The following is a 19,891-nucleotide window of genomic DNA, read 5'->3' on the forward strand; positions in this document are numbered from 1 at the left end:
GTCCAGGTCTACTCCAATGACAGCTGTTTTTCTAATGAGTTCATACCCTTTTAGATGGAGGAAATTCGAGATGATGCTGACACTTCACCAACAATATAGAGTAAAAGCTTTATCCCGCAACACCTAAAAGCTCTGTTCAAATAGTTTAATTTATTTAAACAAAATATCGTATTAAATAAATATAATTAAATCGCATTTAATAAATAGTGCTTTCAGATTAGATTAAAATATTATAGAACAATGAATAAGAACAATATTAGCCTACTTCATATTATATTTCATGTTTTATGCGGGTGGCATTAATTGTAATATTGCCGTTGAGCTTGTTATTTTAATGGTAACCCGTTTTTTCCTTTTAATTATTCGTTTCATTATTTTGTATAGAATTGAATTAATCATTACGTCAGACCCACCTAACGGTTCATGACCGACGTATTTTAAACAAATAAATAAATAACTGATCAAGTGTGTTTCAGACTTTCAGAGTGACTCTTGCCCCACCTACAGATGAAATGGGCAATTACACATGTCACCTAGCAACAGAGGAGCTAAACAGAAACACAAGCACACAGCTTTCAGTTTGGCAGGTATTTTTTATGTTGAATTTGTTTATAATTATGTTTCGTAGAAATTGTTGTAGATGCTTTTGTTATTATTTATCTTGCTGGCGGGTTTTCTGTGTTAGATGAAAGTCTACATTGTTCTTTTATTTATGTAGTTTGGAGTTTTGACATCTGACGTTAGATGGGGAAAAAAGTCAAAAAAGAGGCCGAGTCATTCCAGAAAGATGTGGTGAGAAAGATTTTCTTCACTTGTGTTATTTTCCAAACTTTTTAAGTTAACTCTTTTTATTCCCTGTTGAAAACCCCCCAGCATATGCCGGTTAGGTATGTTTTAAAACATGGCAGCTGATTTGAGCTGGTTTATGCTGGTCCTTAGTTGGTCAAGTGCTGGACTGGACTGCCTGATCCTAAACTAGCTCTAGTTTAGGACCAGATCAGGACCAGTTTAAACCAGCTCATAACCAACTTATGACCAGCATAAACCAGCTCAAACCAGCTGTCATATTTTAAAACATACCTAACCAACATATACTGTTTTTTTCAACAGGGTTGATATGAAAAGAAAGACAATATTGACATACATGACATACAACATATTGACAAAGAACTCCAGATGAGAAAAGCATTCCTTGCTCTGAGTCAGCCAACCTTTTAATAACTGTCAAATATTATTCTTTCAGTTCGATCCTCTACCTATCGAGAGCAAAACAGCGGCAACAGCAGTTCTCATGCTCGGCTCTCCTGAAGAAGAGGTGCTGGCAAAAGCTTGTGAAGCCATCCACAAATTCGCAGAAAAAGGTAACAGTGTCATCTAGTCTGGACATTGAGAATTTTGCAGGGGTAAGTGCTCACTATGTTCCCTTGTGTGGCGTTCCTTTATTGATTCCTGTGTGCATGTTTGCTGTTGTGCTGCTATTTTTAGGTGATGAGAATAAGACTTCTTTGATGTGCTTGGGAGCGATTGAACCTCTTTGTCGTCTCATATCTCACGAGGACAAGACTGTGCGCAGGAATGCTGTCATGGCTCTGGGCGTCATGGCTTCTAATAGTACGTAGGGTACAAAAATAGTCACTGCTAGTAAATCAAAGGATGTAAACATAGTTTTCATTTTTAGTTGACATATTTAAACAGATGAAGTTAAAAACTGTTTGAAGACACTGGATGTGATACCTGCAATCATCAGCAAACTGTCACCTGAAGGTACAGGCAGTTTTTTTTTTTCATTTTCAAAATAATTCTGCATTATATATATATATATATATATATATATATATATATATATATATATATATATATATATATATATATATATATATATATATATATATATATATATATATATATATCATCTCTGTTTGGATTTAAATAGCCAAATGCTTAAGGGACAAATGCTTAAGGGTCTATGATTGTATCATTATTGCAGTAATTATTATGTTTCTAGCATGTTATTGATTCTTCTTCTTAATTGATGAAGTGTGTAGCTTTTCATTTCTTAAACAACCATGTAGGAAGACACATCATGGTCATATTCCAGGATGACAATGTCAAGATTCATCAGGCTCAAATTGTGAAAGAATAGTTGGGAGGAAGCATGAAGAATCATTTTCACACATGAATGGCATCTCTGAGTCCTGACCTTAAATTCATTCTTTGGGATGTGCTGGAAATTGTGATGGAAATATAAATGCTCTGATGATATTCTCCTCCAGTACATCCCAAAGACTTTCAATTAATTTAAGGACTTCAGGAGCCAATTCATGTGTGAAAATTATTCTTCATGCTCCCTACCAAACATTCTTTTTAACAATTTGAGCCTGATCAATCTTGACATTGAATATGGCCATGATTAGTCTTAGTAAAAAGCTACACACTCAATCAATTAGAGTTAGAAGAAACGTTCCCAAACATATAACATGCTAAAAACATAATAATATAAATCTCATTCTACACCACTGATTTATATATTTATATATACACTGCAATAAGGATCCAATCATAGATTCTTAAGCATTTGCCTATTTCAATCCAATAGCAATATACATATATATAAAAAAAACTTACCTGTCACCTTCTTTTCCTCAGAGAATCTTGTGGTCCATGAGTTTGCCACTTTGTGTTTGACGTCATTATCAGTGGACTTCTCCTACAAGGTCCAGATATTTGACCACAAAGGTCTTGAACCTCTTATTCAGCTCTTGTCTAGCCCGGATCCTGATGTGAAGAAAAATTCTGTGGAGTGCATATTTAATCTTGTACAAGTAAGACAACAGATGTCAGAGTCAGACTGAAGGTCTGTTGTGAATTAGACTAAAAGGCATTTGTCAGGGTGGTATTTTACAGCACTTGCAAAAAGACAGTTGTTAGATGAAAACTGAATTTAAAACGATTTGTATTTTCAATTAGGTCCTACACTGTTAAAAATTGCTGTAAAAATACGGGCGATTTCCAACAGTAAAATACTGTTATTTTAATAAACAGTTTAATCCTGTAATTTAACAGTCTAGGTTCCATAAATTAATTACTTGCAGTAAATTTACAGCATTTATGTGTAAATCCATTTGTTCCTGGAAAAAACAGTATTGGCCTGTAAAAAATATCACGTGGGGGCGGGGCATCTTCAACGCGGGGTTTTTTTCAAACAGAAAGCAGACGCAGTCAAAGAACAGCAACACTCCTCTGTCTAGGCTATTTTAAAGAAGGACAATGTTCAAGGTGAGTTTATTTCTTTGCAGTTATTCTATTATGTTGCTCCCAACCTGTAAAATCGCCTTTTTCACAAGGTATTTTTGACTGTGCTAAGTTACTGAGCTCAATCGCATTTTGCAGACAAAGCTCTCAACGGCATGAGGCCTTTCGCCTGCTAATGAATATTCTCTGAGCTCCGATTTAAAGTATTACTGCGAATTTGCTTGGTTAACTTAAAAAGTTAAGTTACCATTTAGAAATTATTTCGGCTTGCTTTTGTAGTAAAATTAACCCTTATCTCGATTCACATGAATTTCTGGTTTAGTAAGTAAATGTTACATGATGCTAACGTTAATCTAACCAGATGCATTAATGTTATTCGCATAACGTTAATATCATGCACATAAGATGGAGAATAATTACAAAACTACTCGAAATATCCAGAACCATGATAGCAATTAAAATGTTGTGGTCAATTTGTTTAGTTTCCATGCAAATAATGTAAAGCTGTTAAAATTCCCAATGCAAAATAGATATTTAACGTTATATATATATATATATATATATATATATATTTTTTTTTTCAATTTAGTGGTCCGAGTACTTGCTTTTTTGTGAGATTCGCATGTAACGTTATATAGTATTAAAAGTCAAAAAGGTTGTTTTTGAAAGAGGAGGCAGATATTCTTGACTGCACTCGTTTTAGCAGACAGTTTTCAACAGCTTAAGTTTCACTATGCAACGTTCTCCATGCTCTGACGTCGAATTTCTTTGCTTGGTTAAAGATGAAATATTTATTAAAAAATAATTGTATTCTTTTTTTCTAGGAATCAATCACTTGTTTTACTGAGTTTTACTGACATCGTATGCATCCCTAATCATTGGTGAGTTTCACGTCATGTAAATTATCAGAAAATGTATGTTTTTGTGTAAACTGTTGTTTTAAATGTTGTGTATAATTTGAAGAAAAAAATAATTTCAGGGAGGGCAGATAACTGTACTGAACACTGGATGATTACCCTAGACTAGAGGGTCGTGTTGTTTGTAAGGGCATACAATCACGATTTCTGAATGCAATTGGAACAATGTTCTGTCTTCAATTTTCAGTATCCAGAGGAGGCATGTGGCACATTGGAATTCATTCAAAGGTATTTTGTGACCTTTTATAGTACCCTTTAAATTTTTTTATTTTCTTTTATTGTCCCGTAATTTAGCAAATGTATATTTAATCCAATATTTAAATTGATAAAAGGTAGATTTTTGTAAGTTTTCTATTGTAAAGTGTGTGTGTGTGTGTGTGTGTGTGTGTGTGTGTGTGTGTGTGTGTGTGTGTGTGTGTGTGTGTGTGTGTGTGTGTGTTGGGATAAACCCCGAAAGAGGTTCTAAGACCTGCAGAGGCAAGGTGGTTTCAAAGAAGACTGGAAAACTTGTCAGCAAGAAGTCTGCCACTGTCAATCCCAAAGTTGCTTCTCTATGGAACCTCATCGATTTCGAATGGAATTTCGTCTAGGTAACTAAAATTTATGCCTACTGACACTCCCATTTGTGCAGCTTCCTAAAAGAATCAACACCGCTTAAAGGATAAGTTCATCCCAAAATGAAAATTTCCTGATAATTTACTCACCCCAATGCCATCCAAGTTGTTCATGTCTTTCTTTATTCAGTGGGAAAAAAAATATTTTTTTTGAGGAAATTTTTTTAGAAATTTGCTCCACACAATGGATTTCAATGGCAACCAGAATGTTGAAGTCCAAATAAATATGTTTCAAAGGACTTTTAAGTGCTTCAAATGACTCCCAGCTAAGGAATCCATCTGTCATTTTCTAAAAAATAAAATAAATAGTATATACTTATTAACCACAGTTGTTCATATTGTGCTGGTCTCCGTGCCAGGCATGACGTCCTCACATTGGAAAGGTCTCGCATGACATTATTAGACATCCAGGATATACACACGAAATGACCATTTTTAACAATAAACTGACACAAAACCATAAATATGTAATTCAACATACAATACAATGTGAACGATAATCCTTCTCCATACTAGTAAACAATGGGGTGGTAATTACTTTTGACCTTTCCAATGGGATGACGTAATGCCTGTCACATTGCAGACCAGCACAAGATGAACAATTGTGGTTAAAAAGTATATACATTTAAATTTTCTTAGAAAATGACAGATTGAATCACTAGATAAGACTCTATTCCTCAGATGGGATTGAGGAGAGCACTTTGAAACAGCATTTATTTGGACTTCAACATTCTGATTGTCATTGAAGTCCATTGTGTGGAGAAAAATCCTGAAATGTGTACCTTAAAACACTTAATTTCTTTTCCACTGAAGAAAGAAAGACATTAACATCTTGGATGGCATTGGGGTGAGTAAATAATCAGGACATTTTCATTTTGGGATGAATAATCCTTTACCTGCTTTCATATTCAGTGGTAAGAAAGTATCTGAACCCTTTGGAATGATTTTCTGCATTAATTGTTCTTAACATTTCATGTGATCTTCATTAGTCACATAGACAAAAAAAAGTGTTTAAGCTAGCTACACAAACAATTATAATCTTTCATGACTTTACTCAACACTTCCCACACTCTCAGGGCTGTGTAATAAAAATGTTAATTTGGTAAGTGACTACCTTGTTGTTATCTCTATGAACCACAAATGTTGTTTTTGTGTCGTGATGGTTGTACATGAGTGCCCTGTTAGAACTGAGCAGTTAACCTGCTCAATGTTCTTCAAAAAAATCTACCATGTCCTGCACAGTTTTGGTTTTCCAGCATATTCTGCACAATTGAACCCTTTACAATAGTGACTGCATGATTTAAAGACCCATTTTTTTCACAATGAGAACTACTGATGGACTCAACTATTACAAAGGGTGCCAGGGGGAGGATTTTATTCTGAAGAACAGTGGACAGTTTAACTGCTCAGAACAAACAAGGGAATCATGAACAATTATTACCAAAACAAAATTAGATTTTTAGGAAACAAATCCATCTCTGAGTCCATATAATGTCATTGATTGGCTGTCGCATGTCTGACACTTAAAAAAGAACAGCGATCGTGATGGTAATTCATATGAACCCAGTGGATAAATCAATGCCTTTTAAAGCCAAATGATAGGTTTGTGCAATAAAATAAAAAAACCTAAAAATGCTAAATTAAATAACTCATTGCTTCCAGTCTACTGTCATATGAGCACTTATCAGAGGGACATTGTGACGTGATGTAAGTGCATTGTGAAAGCTTGTTCGAGAAGTAACACAGAAGCAAAGATGACCGACATTTCGCATGAGCTTCACTTACTTATGACAGTAGATTGGAAGTAATGATTTATAGTTTAGTTAGCATTTCATTTTTTGTTTGTTTTTCTAACACAAAAATAAAGTGAGTTAAAAATATTAATATTTTTATTACACACATCTACGGTTTGGTTTCAGAAGACATTGATTCATCCACTTCAAGATTGTTGTGTTTTTTAAGTGTCAAAAGAATGGCAGCCAATCAATGCGATTGTCATGTGTATATATAGCATGGGGGTTAGAAATTTTGGATTTTTGGGGTGAACTATCCCTCTAAGGACATTGTGTTTGTCTATACTTGTGACTGGTAAAAATCAGATGAAATTTTATGATCAACTAATGCAGAGAACCAACCAATTCCAAAGGTTGAGGGTTTACAGCTTTTTTCCCCACTGTACTCTCAAATGTACTTCTTCTGCTGTAAAAAAAAAATGTTTTACACATTTAACTTAACAGCTCTCTTTACATATACACAATTATAATATACTCCTAAATCTACTAAATAAATGTTCTCCTATCCGGCTAACTAGAAAAAACACAATCACTTTCTTTTACACACAGCTAAACTTTCTGGTCTTGTCTTGACCCCATAATCTTTCTGTTAAGATTGTTTTTTATGTTTTTCCTCTATGCTGTAACAAACATTCAAAACAAACTGCACACTCAATTGCTGTTTAAGATTAGTTTAGTTTATTAACATGATCATTTTATGTCTCTTTTGAAAGTTTTCACAGAGTATGTGATCACTAGTTTTTGCCATGTGCTTTATTTTACCACTAAGATTTTCTTGATTTTCTTTCCTTTCAGACCTGGATTTCCTCTAAGACCAGATCTGTCAAAAGCTGATGTGGCACGTGTTGGCTGTTTTTTTGCCTCTTCCTACGTTTTTTTTACCCATTGGTTCTCTTGATTATGTCCTCTCAGATCTGGACTTCCTCTCAGGCCAGCTCTTTTAAAAGCAGGTTTGGGATGTTTTGACAGTATTTTTTGCCCTATCAAGGATTTTTGATCCATTGGTTATCAATGATTTCTAAAACAGTATTTAAGGAAAGAAAGTCAGAGAAAATATATTTTAAAATGCACTGAATGTATTGTTAAAACCTGTTTTAAATAAATGGCAAACAATGTACACCATAATCTATTTCTTTATTTTTTCCATTGAGTAAAAAGTCTGGAATGTCTGTAAACATTATGGTACATAGGGATGTTAATAGATATCAGACAATAGAGTAAATAGAAAACAGTATTTATATTAACTTTTTTTATACTGTAGAATTGTAGTTGGAACCATTGCTGCCAGTACTTTGTGAAATTACAGAACAGCCATACAAATTAAAAACTGTAAAATTACGGTAAAGGGCTGGAACCACAGCTGCCAGTACTTTGCTGTGAAATTACAGCATTATTGAAACCGTAAAATTACGGTAAAGGGCTGGAACCACAGCTGCCAGTACTTTACTGTGAAATTACAGCATTATGGAAACCGTAAAATTACGGTAAATGACTGGAACTAGCTTGCCAGTACTTTACTGTGAAATTACAGCATTGTTGAAACCGTAAAATTGCGGTAATGGGCTGGAACCACAGCTGCCAGTACTTTACCGTAAAAATACGGGTGAATTTTTTACAGTGTAGGTATTTGATCAGATTTAAAAGCATAACCCTTTAAATTCCAGAAGAATGCTGTTAAAATCAATTATTTGTGCTCTTTTCTGCTTTGTGCACACTCAGGACATTCAGAATCGTGCGGCTGTGCAGCGTCTAAATGGACTCCCCCCACTTCTGGATCTGCTGCGTTCAGAGTACCCAGTTATTCAGCAACTTGCACTCCGCACCATAGAGAACATAACCACTGACAGTGAAACCCGTGTGGCCTTTAGGAATGTACAGGGCTTTGACAGAATCCTGGAGCTCCTTGCGACCAAAGTAGGCTAATTATTCTCATCTGAATTATTCATGAGCATTTAGCCATTTCGAAATTGCTTCTTAGTCACCTTCATTACGAGCAATCAAACTTCTTGTACGCAAGTGGAGAACAATTCAAGCAATTCAATCAAAATCATGCAACATATGATTGAGCAGTAATGGCAGCTGTGTCTCTACAGGAGTTTAGTGAACTGCATGAGGAGGCTCTCAGGGTTATCTGGAACTGTCTGGAAGACAGCGAGTCCATGCAGCTTATTCAGACGATGGGCGGTCTGGAACAGATACTGCAATTTGTTGGCACGGCCACACTGCCTGAAGTGCAGGCTAATGCAGTCAAAGCCATAGCCAGGATGGCACAGAGCAGTAAGGGGGGGGAAATCATCATATCTTTACACTTTTTTTGATAAATGACAGTTTGTGCTTATAGACCGATCAGGCATAATATCATGACCACCTTCCTAATATTGTGTTGGTCCCCCTTTTGCTGCCAAAACAGCCCTGACCTGTTGACTCTACTAGACCCCTGAAAGTGTGCAGTGGTATCTGGCACCAATATGTTAGCAGCAGATCCTTTTAGTCCAGTAAGTTGTGAGGTGGGGCCTCCATCGGACTTGTTTGTTCAGCACATCCCACAGATGGTCGATTGGATCTGGAGGCATAGGCACCCTGACTGGTCTGCAGCTATGCAGCCCCATACTCAACAAACTGTGATGCACTGTGTATTCTGACACCTTTTTATCAGAACCAGCATTAACTTCTTGAGCAATTTGAGCTACAGTAGCTCGTCTGTTTGATCAGACCACACTGGCCTTTGCTCCCTACGTGCATTAATAAGCCTTGGCCGCCCATGACCCTGTCATCACCACTGTTCGTTCATTGGACCACTTTGTATAGATATTGACCACTGCAGACCAGTTTTAGAGATACTCTGACCCAGTCGTCTAGCCATCACAATTTGGCCCTTGTCAAACTCGCTTAAATCCTTACGCTTGTCCATTTTCCTGCTTCTAACACATCAAGTTTGAGGACATAATGTTCACTTGCTGCCTAATATACCCCACCCACTAACAGATGCTGTGATGAAGAGGTAATCAGTGTTATTCACTTCACCTGTCAGTGAAGTGATTATGACCACATTATGCGTGTTCATAATGTTATGCCTGATCGGTGTATATTGTCAGACATCTTGTCACTGGGCAGTACAAAAGTACATCTTTGTACCTCATGTAAAATTATAGTACCTTAAAGATGTAATTTGCCCCAAAATTTGAATTCTGTCATAATTGAATCGCCCTTTTTTTTATGAATGCAAATCACATAAACTAAATGCTCCATTCCCTTGTTCCATTAAGTTAATACAAAAGGCTTTATTAATCGCTAGTTCTTATACGCATTTAAAATTCTTAATAATATGCCAGGATTATATTCAATTTGATGGAATTTTACTATTAATTGAAATGCGTATATTTTGAAAAAAGGAGAAAATAATTTTTTTTTGAGTGTAATATTTTAAGAGTACATATTAGTACCCTAAATGTGATGATATACAAGGCAACTTTTTGAGCAATGTTGTCGTCAACGGGCAACTAGGTGAGACACAGGGCCCATGACGTATCTAAAGTTTTCAGATAGAAATGTGTTGGCCATTCTCATATAGGAAAGTACCCAAGCAACATTGCTCAAAAAGTGGCGTTGTGCAAATTAAGGGTACATAGATATAGCTTTAAGTTATACTTAACGGATTTGTATGTAAGAAATCTATTTCAATTAATCAAAAAAGGCCCTGATATCACTTGACATTTAGAAATTATGTTAATTTCAAATACTTATATCCCTAGCAACAATAGTCCGGCCACGATTTTGTCATTTAAAAGTTGTTGTTGAAGCCTCCAACTGATGTTGATGTTGTCATGTTGTGTTTTGGCCTGAAGCGCCACCCTCAACCTATCTACCAATCACAAAGTCAATAGTGTTTCAGCATCCGGGTTGCCTCTAGTTACCACAGCTGCAGCTACAAACGTTCCTGCTGATCCTGCAGCCTATCTGGTAACCTCGGGTCAGAGGGAAGGGGGAAGAGGGGTAGTGATTGCAGTACCAGTTTTGGCCACAATCTTACATACACTTCCTTTAAGTTTTGCATAATTTGTCCAACAGAGTATAGTAGTTGAAACTAGTATAAAACAAAATATAGAAAGTTAATCAAATTAATTTTCTCTCCATAAAGGTGAGAACAGAAAAATTCTGCATGAGCGGAATGTAGAAAAAGCCCTTACTGCTCTTCTCGTGCAGGAGAATGAGAATGTACGTAGTGCTGTTTGCCAGGCTGTGGTAGCAGTGAGCAAAAACCTTGCCAGCAGGGACACATTTAGATGCCTGGGTAATCCCATTTACATCATACAGTCCCTTTTGAATTCATTTGGACTTTAATCTATCATCTTGTCCTTTTGTGTCATTGAAGAGCTGATGTGTATGTGTATTTCAGATGCGATCAGGCCCATCGTGCTGCTGCTGGACAGTGAGGGAAGTGAGTTGAGAACGGCTGCCGCAGAGGCCCTGTTCAGTCTGACAAACAGCAACAATCTCAATGCTTAGTGAGTCATAATTGAAGTGCAAAAAGATTGTATGGTCAATAAGTACAGTATTGCACAACTCTATAGTAATGCACCTTTCTTTTTCTCTTTTCAGTGCTATATTTGATGCGGGGGGTGACAAGCTCTTGGTGCAACAGCTGCGAGACAGCTGCACTGGAGCAGCTGTGCATGCAGCATCAGTCTTGACAAACATGGCATCGCAGGAGGAGCTGCGCAGAAGCATTCTGGCCCATGAAGCTATGCCAGCATTGGTGGAGCTGCTACACTCCACTGACAAGAACACACTCAGCAGTGCAATCCAGGCTGTGGCTTCACTGGTCTGTGATGCAGAGGCCAGGCAAGAGGTAGCAGTGCACCGCACAAAAAAGTCAATTTCAAAGGTCTACACACCACAGCTTATCAGCTAACTGAGTGTAAATAAAAAATATATGGTTCAGGGGTGTGAAGGAAGTAAATGGATATTGTTCTATATACATTACATTATGTGTGGTTTCTGGTGATTGCTTTTCTGTTTTTTTTTGTTTTTGTTTACATACAGCTGAGAAATGTAGGAGGCTTGTCACCTTTAGTTCAACTGCTCAAATCGATCAATGCTGATATTCGGAGAAATGCTTGCTGGGCAATTAGTGTGTGTGCAAATGATGAAATAACGGCCCTAGAATTGTGCAATGCTGGGTAGGTATGTTTTATGCTTTAATATATATATATATGTGTGTGTGTGTGTGTGTGTGTGTGTGTGTGTGTGTGTGTGTGTGTGTGTGTGTGTGTGTGTGTGTGTGTGTGTGTGTGTGTGATGTGTGTCCTTGTTTATATTACATTGTGGGTACCAAATGTCCCCATAAGGATAGTAAAACCTGAGATCACCTATTGTGGGGACCAGCCAGGGGTGCCCACTTTTCAAAAGGCTTAAAAATCATACAGGATGAGGTTTTTTTTGTTTTGTTGAGAAAGTAAAAATGCAGAATGTTTTCTGTGATAGGTAGGTGTAGGGGTAGGGACAGTGTAAGGGGATAGCATGTACAGTTTGTACGGTATAAAAACCATTAAGTCTATGAAAAGTCCCAACAAAGAAAGTAAATCAGACGTGTGGGTGTGTATATGCATGTATATTTAAATGGAACGAGTTTCCATACCTCACATGGATGTGATCAGCCTTTGATTTAAAAAAGATTTTTTTTTAAAATTAGCTTACAAGGATTTTGATAGGGTTTAGCATTAGAATGAACTGTTTAAGGAAAAGCAGTAGATGGCAGTAAATCACAATTATAAGAATTCTGGAAAAAAATTAAGCCTACTTTAAGACCAGATTTTGCATTTGTGATTATTTGTTATGACATTAAAACTATTTTCCTTCAAACTTCTCATTCCTGTAATGCATCTGGACATTTTACATAATTCACATTATTCCCAGTAGCCATTTCAATTATATTGTAATGACATTAATTTCGAAATCAATTGAAATACATTAATTTAAGTACAATTTGAAGAAATAAACAGAAGAACAACAAATCATATAAAAATATACGTTTTTTTATTTGGTGGTGATATATGAGAAGTTCCTGACAGGTTTTGAGAAATTCATTCTTTTAGATGTTTTGGCTGTTTAAAAGTGACTTGTTTTGTTGTCATCAATCTTACAGAGCTCTAGAGATACTCCAGGAAATCAACCTGTCACAGCACCGTAACAACAAATTTAGTGAGCTGGCACTAGAGAAGCTTCTGGACAGCAATCTATCGTTGAAGTATAGTCTGACAGGACACCTGTCAGCCAGCGATATAACCACTGATGGCTTCTATGACCCTGGACAGGTCCAAGTCTAAATATTTTTCAAGAGAAAAATAAATCCTCAATCATAGAGATTGCACAAATCAATAACTCTTTCTTGTTTCTCTTCTTCCTTCTGCAGATAAGAATAGGTCATCAGGTTCCTACATTAGAGGATATATCAAAACAAGTAGTTAACCAACATCGAGCCACTATTGCAGTTAATGGGAAGCCCCCGGACCAGTATGTTAAGAGTTATGCTTAGAAAAATCCAAACCTACTGTTTCAAATTATCGTCACATCCTCACTGATTTGGTGTATTCATAGTCATTTGGCGGGCTATTTTCACTGGTATTTAGATCTCTTTTCACTTCTGTGATCTCACTTTAGAGACAAAAAAACAACCTCTTTGTGGAGAATAAAGACTTTCAAAGCCCGTCCTCTTCCACACCATTAGTTCTACAGCAGCACACTTGAATATTAAATACCTCTGTTGCACAACAGATAGATGTAGATAGATGGATTTCCCCTGGGGGAAATTCTTTTGCATCATTGGCTCTGGAATCTGGGCTTAGAGCTCCCACAAGAGAAATGGGAATTCTGCCACTGAGGCTCAAACGACATAATTTATGCTTAGTTTAAGTTAATTACATTTAAGGATTCCAAATTGTAAACAGAACATTTTGTTTTTGTGTATTTGGTTCTACCATTCAAATGAGTTGATTGCCAAATGAGCACAAAGGTTGGTCTTTTGATCCACAGCTATAGGAAATGTTGTGAAGTACTTTGCTGTTCTGTTAGGGTTTAAAAAACATTCATTTTTGTCTTCTATCAGATTTATTACCAAGGGACCAGATGATCGTAAGCCAGACAGTCCAACAGAAACTACTGCCTCATCTGTTATGAGCAGCACGAGGAGCAGCAAAACACCAAGGTGTGTGTGTGTTGTGTATACTTAGTGCTGGGTAGTACCTGATTACATTTAATCAGGATTATGTATCAGATTCCAGAAATTAAGTACATCTTAATCTCATAATAGACTACCTTACTTTTGTATTACTTACATGATTACATGTTATTCTCACAATGGCAGTCAATTAATCAACACGATCTCATGGTAATGCTTATCAATACACTCTTAGAAGAAAAGGTTCTATATAGAACCTTAAAAGGTTCTATCGATGCTAGTTGGAACCCCTAAAAGGTTCACTGCAAAAAATGCTTTTCTTACTTAGTATTTGTCTTGTTCCTAACATCTAAACATTCTTAAAGCAAGAAGTATTTACTAGACAAGCAAAAGTAATTGTCTTGTTTTGGGGAAAAATAACTCAAAATTAAAAAAGTTTTTTCTTTGATAAGAAATGCATTTTTTTCTATATAGAACCCTTTTTAAGTGCCAAAAGGGTTCTTTCTTGTCATTATATAACCCTTTTAGCATAAAAGGGTCTTTGGAGTATACTCAACTATACTTCTATATATAAACTTTTAAGGGTTCCAAATATGTAGCGCCAATAGAACCTTTCCTTCTAAGAGTGTACGAGTGTGAAATTTCGTGGAATATATACGCCAAAATGAGTTTTGGCCTGCAAATGCTACGCAGTTTTTCCTATTTTAAATTATATATGTTCAGAAGGTCTTCCAGGTTTGTGGAATTGCACGGACCAGCCACTAGTCATATGACTATCACTAAAACTAAGACCCACAGCATTTAATCACTGGATTTACAGAAATAATTTCATTTTTAAGAAATTTACATTTACATTTATGCATTTAGCAGACGCTTTTATCCAAAGCGACTTACAACTCAGGAGAACAGGAAGCGATCCATCAAGAAGAGGCAACGAAACACAAAAAGTGCCCTAAATACTAAGATTTGTACACTGCTCAGAGTAGCAAAGACCAGAAAAGGAAAGAAGAAAGGAGAAATAGAGGGGGAAAGAATTTTTTTTTTTTTTTTTTTTATGTAAGATTAAAGAAATGTTCTCAAAATTGCATATTTAATCAGCTCTTGATGAACACATATAACATATTGTTTGAATTATCATTTCATTGAATTATCGTTTCATTTGCCATCCAAATGTACACATTAAAATGTACAAATTCCCATAATTTCATATTTACATTACATGCAATGTAGGGATTCCCCAACTATTTTTTCAGCTGAACCTCTTTGCCCTAATTTTTTTACCAGTTTAGGGAATGTAATGTAATGTAATATTTAATTAATTTTATCTTATCAATAATGTTGATAACAAAGAATGGAATGTATTTTCTTTCTCTTTGTATTTTGGTATCAACATGGTACAAGATTATTCTATTTAAATCAATCTGATAATTGAGTTAGGTCAAAAGTAATCTATAAGTAATCCAAAAGTAGTACCTTAAATGTGTAATGCAATGGATTACATTATAGCTACAATTTTTCATCATTAACGTATTTTGGAATTAGTAACCAACTTTATTTCTAAAGTAAAATGAAGGGAAAGGGTAACAAAGAGGATGAGAAAAAGAAGGACGAGGATGAGCGTAAGCCACAGCAGGAGACTGTGGTGGATGAAGCATGGAGCTTGCCGTATGACACTGCGTTTCATAACCTTCTCAAAGAGGCTGCCGAATCCATCTCGCCACTTCAGGATGAGGTCAAAATGTATACAGCTTTGGGCATGTAAGTTTTTTCCCCATTGTAATCCCACATTCAACATCCACATGGCTGAAATGTGACAAGTGATTTCTCACAGGTTAGTGTGTAAGGCAATGGGTGGCCAGGTTGAGCCAGAGAAGCTCCATGACTTCCTGTGGGAACTGCACATTAGCGAGCTGAAGTTTGAAGCCTGTTCCAACATCGTTCTCATTGGAAAGATAAAAAAGGGCACCTTCTTTCACAGAGCTTTGCTTTTCAAGGTAATTTGTGCTTGTGCTATTGACAGGACCCTCTCTTTGCTTGGCTGTGTAAAAAACTGATCTGACAGTGGCTTGTTCTTCAGGGTTGTAAAAAATGGAATAACCACATATTAAAAATCTAATTTGTGACCCCATAAAGTCTGTGGTGGTTATGACCATAGTTGTAGCTGATATTTCTGCCCAATTGTGTGTAAGAAATTAATTGCAATACATTTTAGGTTCTTGCGGACCGAATTGGGCTGAGCTGCAGTCTCATAAGAGGAGAATACAACCGTGCTTGGAACGAAATCCTCATCACTGGTCCAAAGAAACTTTATGGATACTCTCAACCTGAAAGCTATATTATAGATCTCATGCACCAACCTGGAAACCTCATGAAAAGCAACTCACCAGCAGCTTTAGCATATCAGACAATTTAGTAGGCCTAAAGGCTATATAAGGTGTCTTGGGGAACAAAGTGGTTAAATCATATTTTTAAAATCATATTATAATAATCTGTTAAAGTGAAGTGAATTCAATTCAAATAAAGTATTATCAAAACTCATGTGTACTCTTGTCAAATCTTCGTTCCATTGAATTATTGCTCATGATAAACTGGTTGAGGAAGGATACGTTTCTCTCAGTTATGAAGGTCAAAGTCTACGATGAAATAGAGACTGGTGATAAGAGCGAAACATTCAGATAAGAAAGAAAACAAGGAACTCCAAAAATCAAAATTTAAAAAAACTTGCATGATGCGGTTAGTGTACTAACAAAAGGTGCAAAGTTTGATCAGGTTCAGCCAGTCGACCGTGACCTATAAAGTTGTGACCGTTTTCCGGTGCTAGTTCTGTGAGGAGGGAATGAAGACAGCTGAGCTCAATTCAGCTTCTTTTCGGTCTATTGGGCAGCTCATGTTAACTAGTGGAGAAAGTCAGGTCACTGCATGAAATATGTCGAGAATAATGTCACGCTTTTTAGTTCGCGTCTCCTCTATCTTTTCTAGCGGAGCGACTGCCAAATCAATTTTACCTCGAAAGAGGATCTTTGTAGGGATTCGAATGATTTCTACATCAACGGGTAGGGTTTTATTTAGTATTTCTATATTGTATTAAAAATGAATTGCCTCAATATAGTCTTTCAATTGTTATTGTATTATATTTTGTGTAGCCTACTTACTTTAATGCAAGTGCATTGCATTTAGTTGTCGAATAAGTCGGTGCAAAGTGCAGTTATTCTAGTCATGTAGCACAGAACATGCATGCGTGACCTGATTACTCAAATGCAGTGTTGATTTTTCAAAAATAAAATAAAAAAATATTTCCTCAACATTAACCGGTATTGCAAATAGAAGCGCAATTAAAATACAAAACATCAGTGTTTAATTTAATCTTAATCGCTATATATTATATAATAGATTTATACATGTCTTAGATATGATTTATTTTATGTCGGTTTTAAACTGAGATTTGAGACAAACCAACTAATAGTAGCTACAAATCCAATACTGTCAAATCCATGTTTCGTGTTGTTTTCTCACCAGCAATGTCCCTTCCTAGAGAATACCATGATGGAATGTGAGAACTGTAAACCTGAAAATTAAAATAACATTCCCAAGATGACGTTTTGTTTAAAACACATTCATAGGGAAATGTGAAAAGTTACAGACACCTGCATACTTAATAAATTATCATTTTTACGTTCTTTACAAACTGTGGGTTTCATATATTATCCAGTGTATTGCATTTATGGCTGTTTGCACAGGTTTGCAGTCATTGATACGTTATGACCAGTCCACAGATTGGCAGAGAAAGCTGACTCCAGAACAGTATGTTGTTACAAGAGAAAAAGCCACAGAGGTGGTAAGTTAACAAAGCAATAATGTGTAAAGAACCATATACAAGATGCATGGGTAATCAATATGCACAAAATTGCATAGCTTACACAATTTTTGATACGTTCATATTTCTATAATTATGAGTATATAATTTTTATGTTATAGCCGTTCAGTGGCATCTACTTGAATCACAATGAGGTGGGCATGTACCACTGTGTTTGCTGTGATTCTCCTCTTTTTAGGTAAGATTTTTTTTTTTAAACCAAAATAAAAATACATTTAAAATTGTGTAATTCTCTCTCTCTCTCTCTCTCTCTCTCTCTCTCTCTCTCTCTCCCTCTCTCTCTCTCTCTCTCTCTCTCTCTCTCTCTCTCTCTCTCTCTCTCTCTCTCTCTCTCTATATATATATATATATATATATATATATATAAAGATTTTTGATTATTTAATGACAGTATTAACAATTATAAAGGAAATAGTATATATATATATATATATATATATATATATATATATATATATATATATATATATATATATATATATATATATATATATATATATATATATATATGAAAATATTAAAGTTGCAGTCCGTAATTTTTTTTTTTTTTGGTTAAAATTATTCAATCATTCATCCTCACCTGGTAGCTTTCCGTGGGAAATTCGAGTATGGAGCCGTTCGTCTTTCAGCACAAGTCTGGCTACTAAGCTATAATCACTTGAGGATGCTGCAGGTGGCCGATCATTTATTGCCTTTTCTCAAAGCAGCTGGAATAATTAAAGTTATAATTTTGATGGATTGTAATCCAGAAAGGAACAAATGACATCACCAGTGACAACTGGAGATACACCCGTAGTCAAAAGCAAAAGATTAGACTGTACAGAAATCTACAGGTAACGCTAATACACACAATGCACATAGTCACGCAATGCTGATGTTGTTAACTTAACATTCTGAGAACAAAGTATAACAATAATAATAATTTGCTCATATGTGGTATAAGCTAAGAGATCATGCAATTGAATCACCGTTGTTAGCATGATTTATTGTAATTATTTTTTTCTCAGTTAGTCAGAACAAAAGTGGCAGACATGTTACTTGTTCAGATACCATTTTGCAGGGAAAATTCTTATTTTGGTCCTACTTCCAAGATGTAAAATCTGTGATTCCGAAATACAGTATCCAGACCGGGGTGCGGTGAATGAAGGACAGCCACGCAAACCCCTCAAAACATTAGATTAATCTGTGCTGAAGAGCATGATGCACATGTAGAAGATAATTCTGCAAATAACCGCAATTTGCATGTTTCAAACTAAGATTATGGACTGCCCCTTTAAATATAAGAAAATATAAAAAAATATGTTTTGCATACGTTAAAACTTGCAAAGATTAATGCAATTCTGCCTTTGGCTCCTATAGCTCAGAAGCAAAATATGATGCAGGAACTGGGTGGCCGTCCTTCTACGAGGCTCACGGGACATGGGAAAAAGACGAGAGTCATGCCAACATTGTGCGTCGCCCTGACAACTCGCTTGGCAGCACAGGAACAGAGGTTATCTGCAAACATGTAAGACAAAATGATGTCCGAAGGTCGGGTTAATGTGTTGGCAATATACAGTGTAATGAGTAAAAATACCACTCTTCATTTATAACATGTCATTTTGTTTTATAGTGTGATGGTCATCTTGGACATGTCTTTGATGATGGTCCAGATCCAACTGGCCAGAGATTCTGCATCAACAGTGTAGCTCTAAACTTTAAACCCAGAGAAAAATAATACAGAGACATCCAGCAGTTATATCATTGGACAGGATTTTACAGTTATTCAGTGCAAATAAAGAAAGAAAGAAAAAAAGAGCATTTGAATAGCAAATGTCCATTGGTAATTGCTATATGAGTTACAGTTTACAAAGTTTATTTTTGAAGAACAAAAAAAATGCTTGAAGGTTGTATGTAAGGGAAAGTGGTTGATTAAACACCCCATATCTCCCACCTCAAAAAGGTGTCATTATTTTTCTGTCCACTCTAATGTTGCATTTTGATATATTTTAGTATTGAGTGCGCCTACCACTGTACATTCAAATATGAAAATGCCAATGCTTTACAAATAAAGGTTTCAAAAGAAGGGTTTTCACAATGATACCATAGAAGAGCTGCAGAAGAACCTTTCAATCAACAATTCTTAAAAGAATAAATTTAGTTTGAAGAACATTTATTGAATGGAAAGGTTAAAGTAAACCTTTCCTTTGAAGAGAAAAAAGTTTGTAAATGAAATGTTTGGCTGTATTAAAGTGAACATTGTCCGAAATCGACAATATGTGTAT

General features: G+C 35.8%; 2 protein-coding genes and 1 long non-coding RNA gene across 3 annotated transcripts; all 3 read left to right on the top strand.

Annotated features, from left to right (window-relative positions):
- Nucleotides 1-511: 511 nt before the first annotated feature.
- On the top strand, nucleotides 512-16,413 carry armc3 (armadillo repeat containing 3). The gene is made up of 18 exons (XM_067434359.1): nucleotides 512-587; nucleotides 719-792; nucleotides 1,244-1,361; nucleotides 1,486-1,611; nucleotides 1,696-1,764; nucleotides 2,647-2,822; nucleotides 8,296-8,490; nucleotides 8,670-8,853; nucleotides 10,715-10,867; nucleotides 10,973-11,081; nucleotides 11,176-11,425; nucleotides 11,620-11,756; nucleotides 12,722-12,890; nucleotides 12,989-13,089; nucleotides 13,682-13,780; nucleotides 15,317-15,511; nucleotides 15,585-15,747; nucleotides 15,966-16,413. Exons 2-18 carry the CDS (start codon nucleotides 745-747, stop codon nucleotides 16,164-16,166), a joined length of 2,493 nt encoding a protein of 830 aa, XP_067290460.1. The 5' UTR covers nucleotides 512-587; nucleotides 719-744; the 3' UTR covers nucleotides 16,167-16,413.
- LOC137063303 (uncharacterized) lies at nucleotides 2,969-8,197 on the top strand. The gene is made up of 5 exons (XR_010901368.1): nucleotides 2,969-3,276; nucleotides 4,077-4,133; nucleotides 4,357-4,397; nucleotides 4,627-4,759; nucleotides 7,372-8,197. It is a non-coding gene; the product is annotated as an uncharacterized lncRNA (long non-coding RNA).
- Nucleotides 16,414-16,563: 150 nt separating the features above from the next.
- Nucleotides 16,564-19,882, top strand: msrb2 (methionine sulfoxide reductase B2). Its single transcript, XM_067434361.1, has 5 exons — nucleotides 16,564-16,806; nucleotides 17,491-17,588; nucleotides 17,729-17,805; nucleotides 18,987-19,134; nucleotides 19,240-19,882. Exons 1-5 carry the CDS (start codon nucleotides 16,680-16,682, stop codon nucleotides 19,342-19,344), a joined length of 555 nt encoding a protein of 184 aa, XP_067290462.1. The 5' UTR covers nucleotides 16,564-16,679; the 3' UTR covers nucleotides 19,345-19,882.
- The last annotated feature ends 9 nt before the right edge of the window (nucleotides 19,883-19,891 follow it).

This window comes from Pseudorasbora parva, chromosome 24, assembly GCF_024679245.1.
Source record: "Pseudorasbora parva isolate DD20220531a chromosome 24, ASM2467924v1, whole genome shotgun sequence".
In the NCBI taxonomy this organism is placed as follows: domain Eukaryota; kingdom Metazoa; phylum Chordata; class Actinopteri; order Cypriniformes; family Gobionidae; genus Pseudorasbora; species Pseudorasbora parva.

Coding starts and splice junctions, on each gene's coding strand:
- armc3 (XM_067434359.1), top strand. CDS start 745: ATGGGGAAAAAAGTCAAAAAAGAGGCCGAGTCATTCCAGAAAGATGTG. Junction 793..1,243: donor AGTCATTCCAGAAAGATGTG/GTGAGAAAGATT, acceptor TTATTCTTTCAG/TTCGATCCTCTACCTATCGA. Junction 1,612..1,695: donor GGGCGTCATGGCTTCTAATA/GTACGTAGGGTA, acceptor ATATTTAAACAG/ATGAAGTTAAAAACTGTTTG.
- msrb2 (XM_067434361.1), top strand. CDS start 16,680: ATGTCGAGAATAATGTCACGCTTTTTAGTTCGCGTCTCCTCTATCTTT. Junction 16,807..17,490: donor AATGATTTCTACATCAACGG/GTAGGGTTTTAT, acceptor CTGTTTGCACAG/GTTTGCAGTCATTGATACGT. Junction 17,589..17,728: donor GAGAAAAAGCCACAGAGGTG/GTAAGTTAACAA, acceptor TTTATGTTATAG/CCGTTCAGTGGCATCTACTT.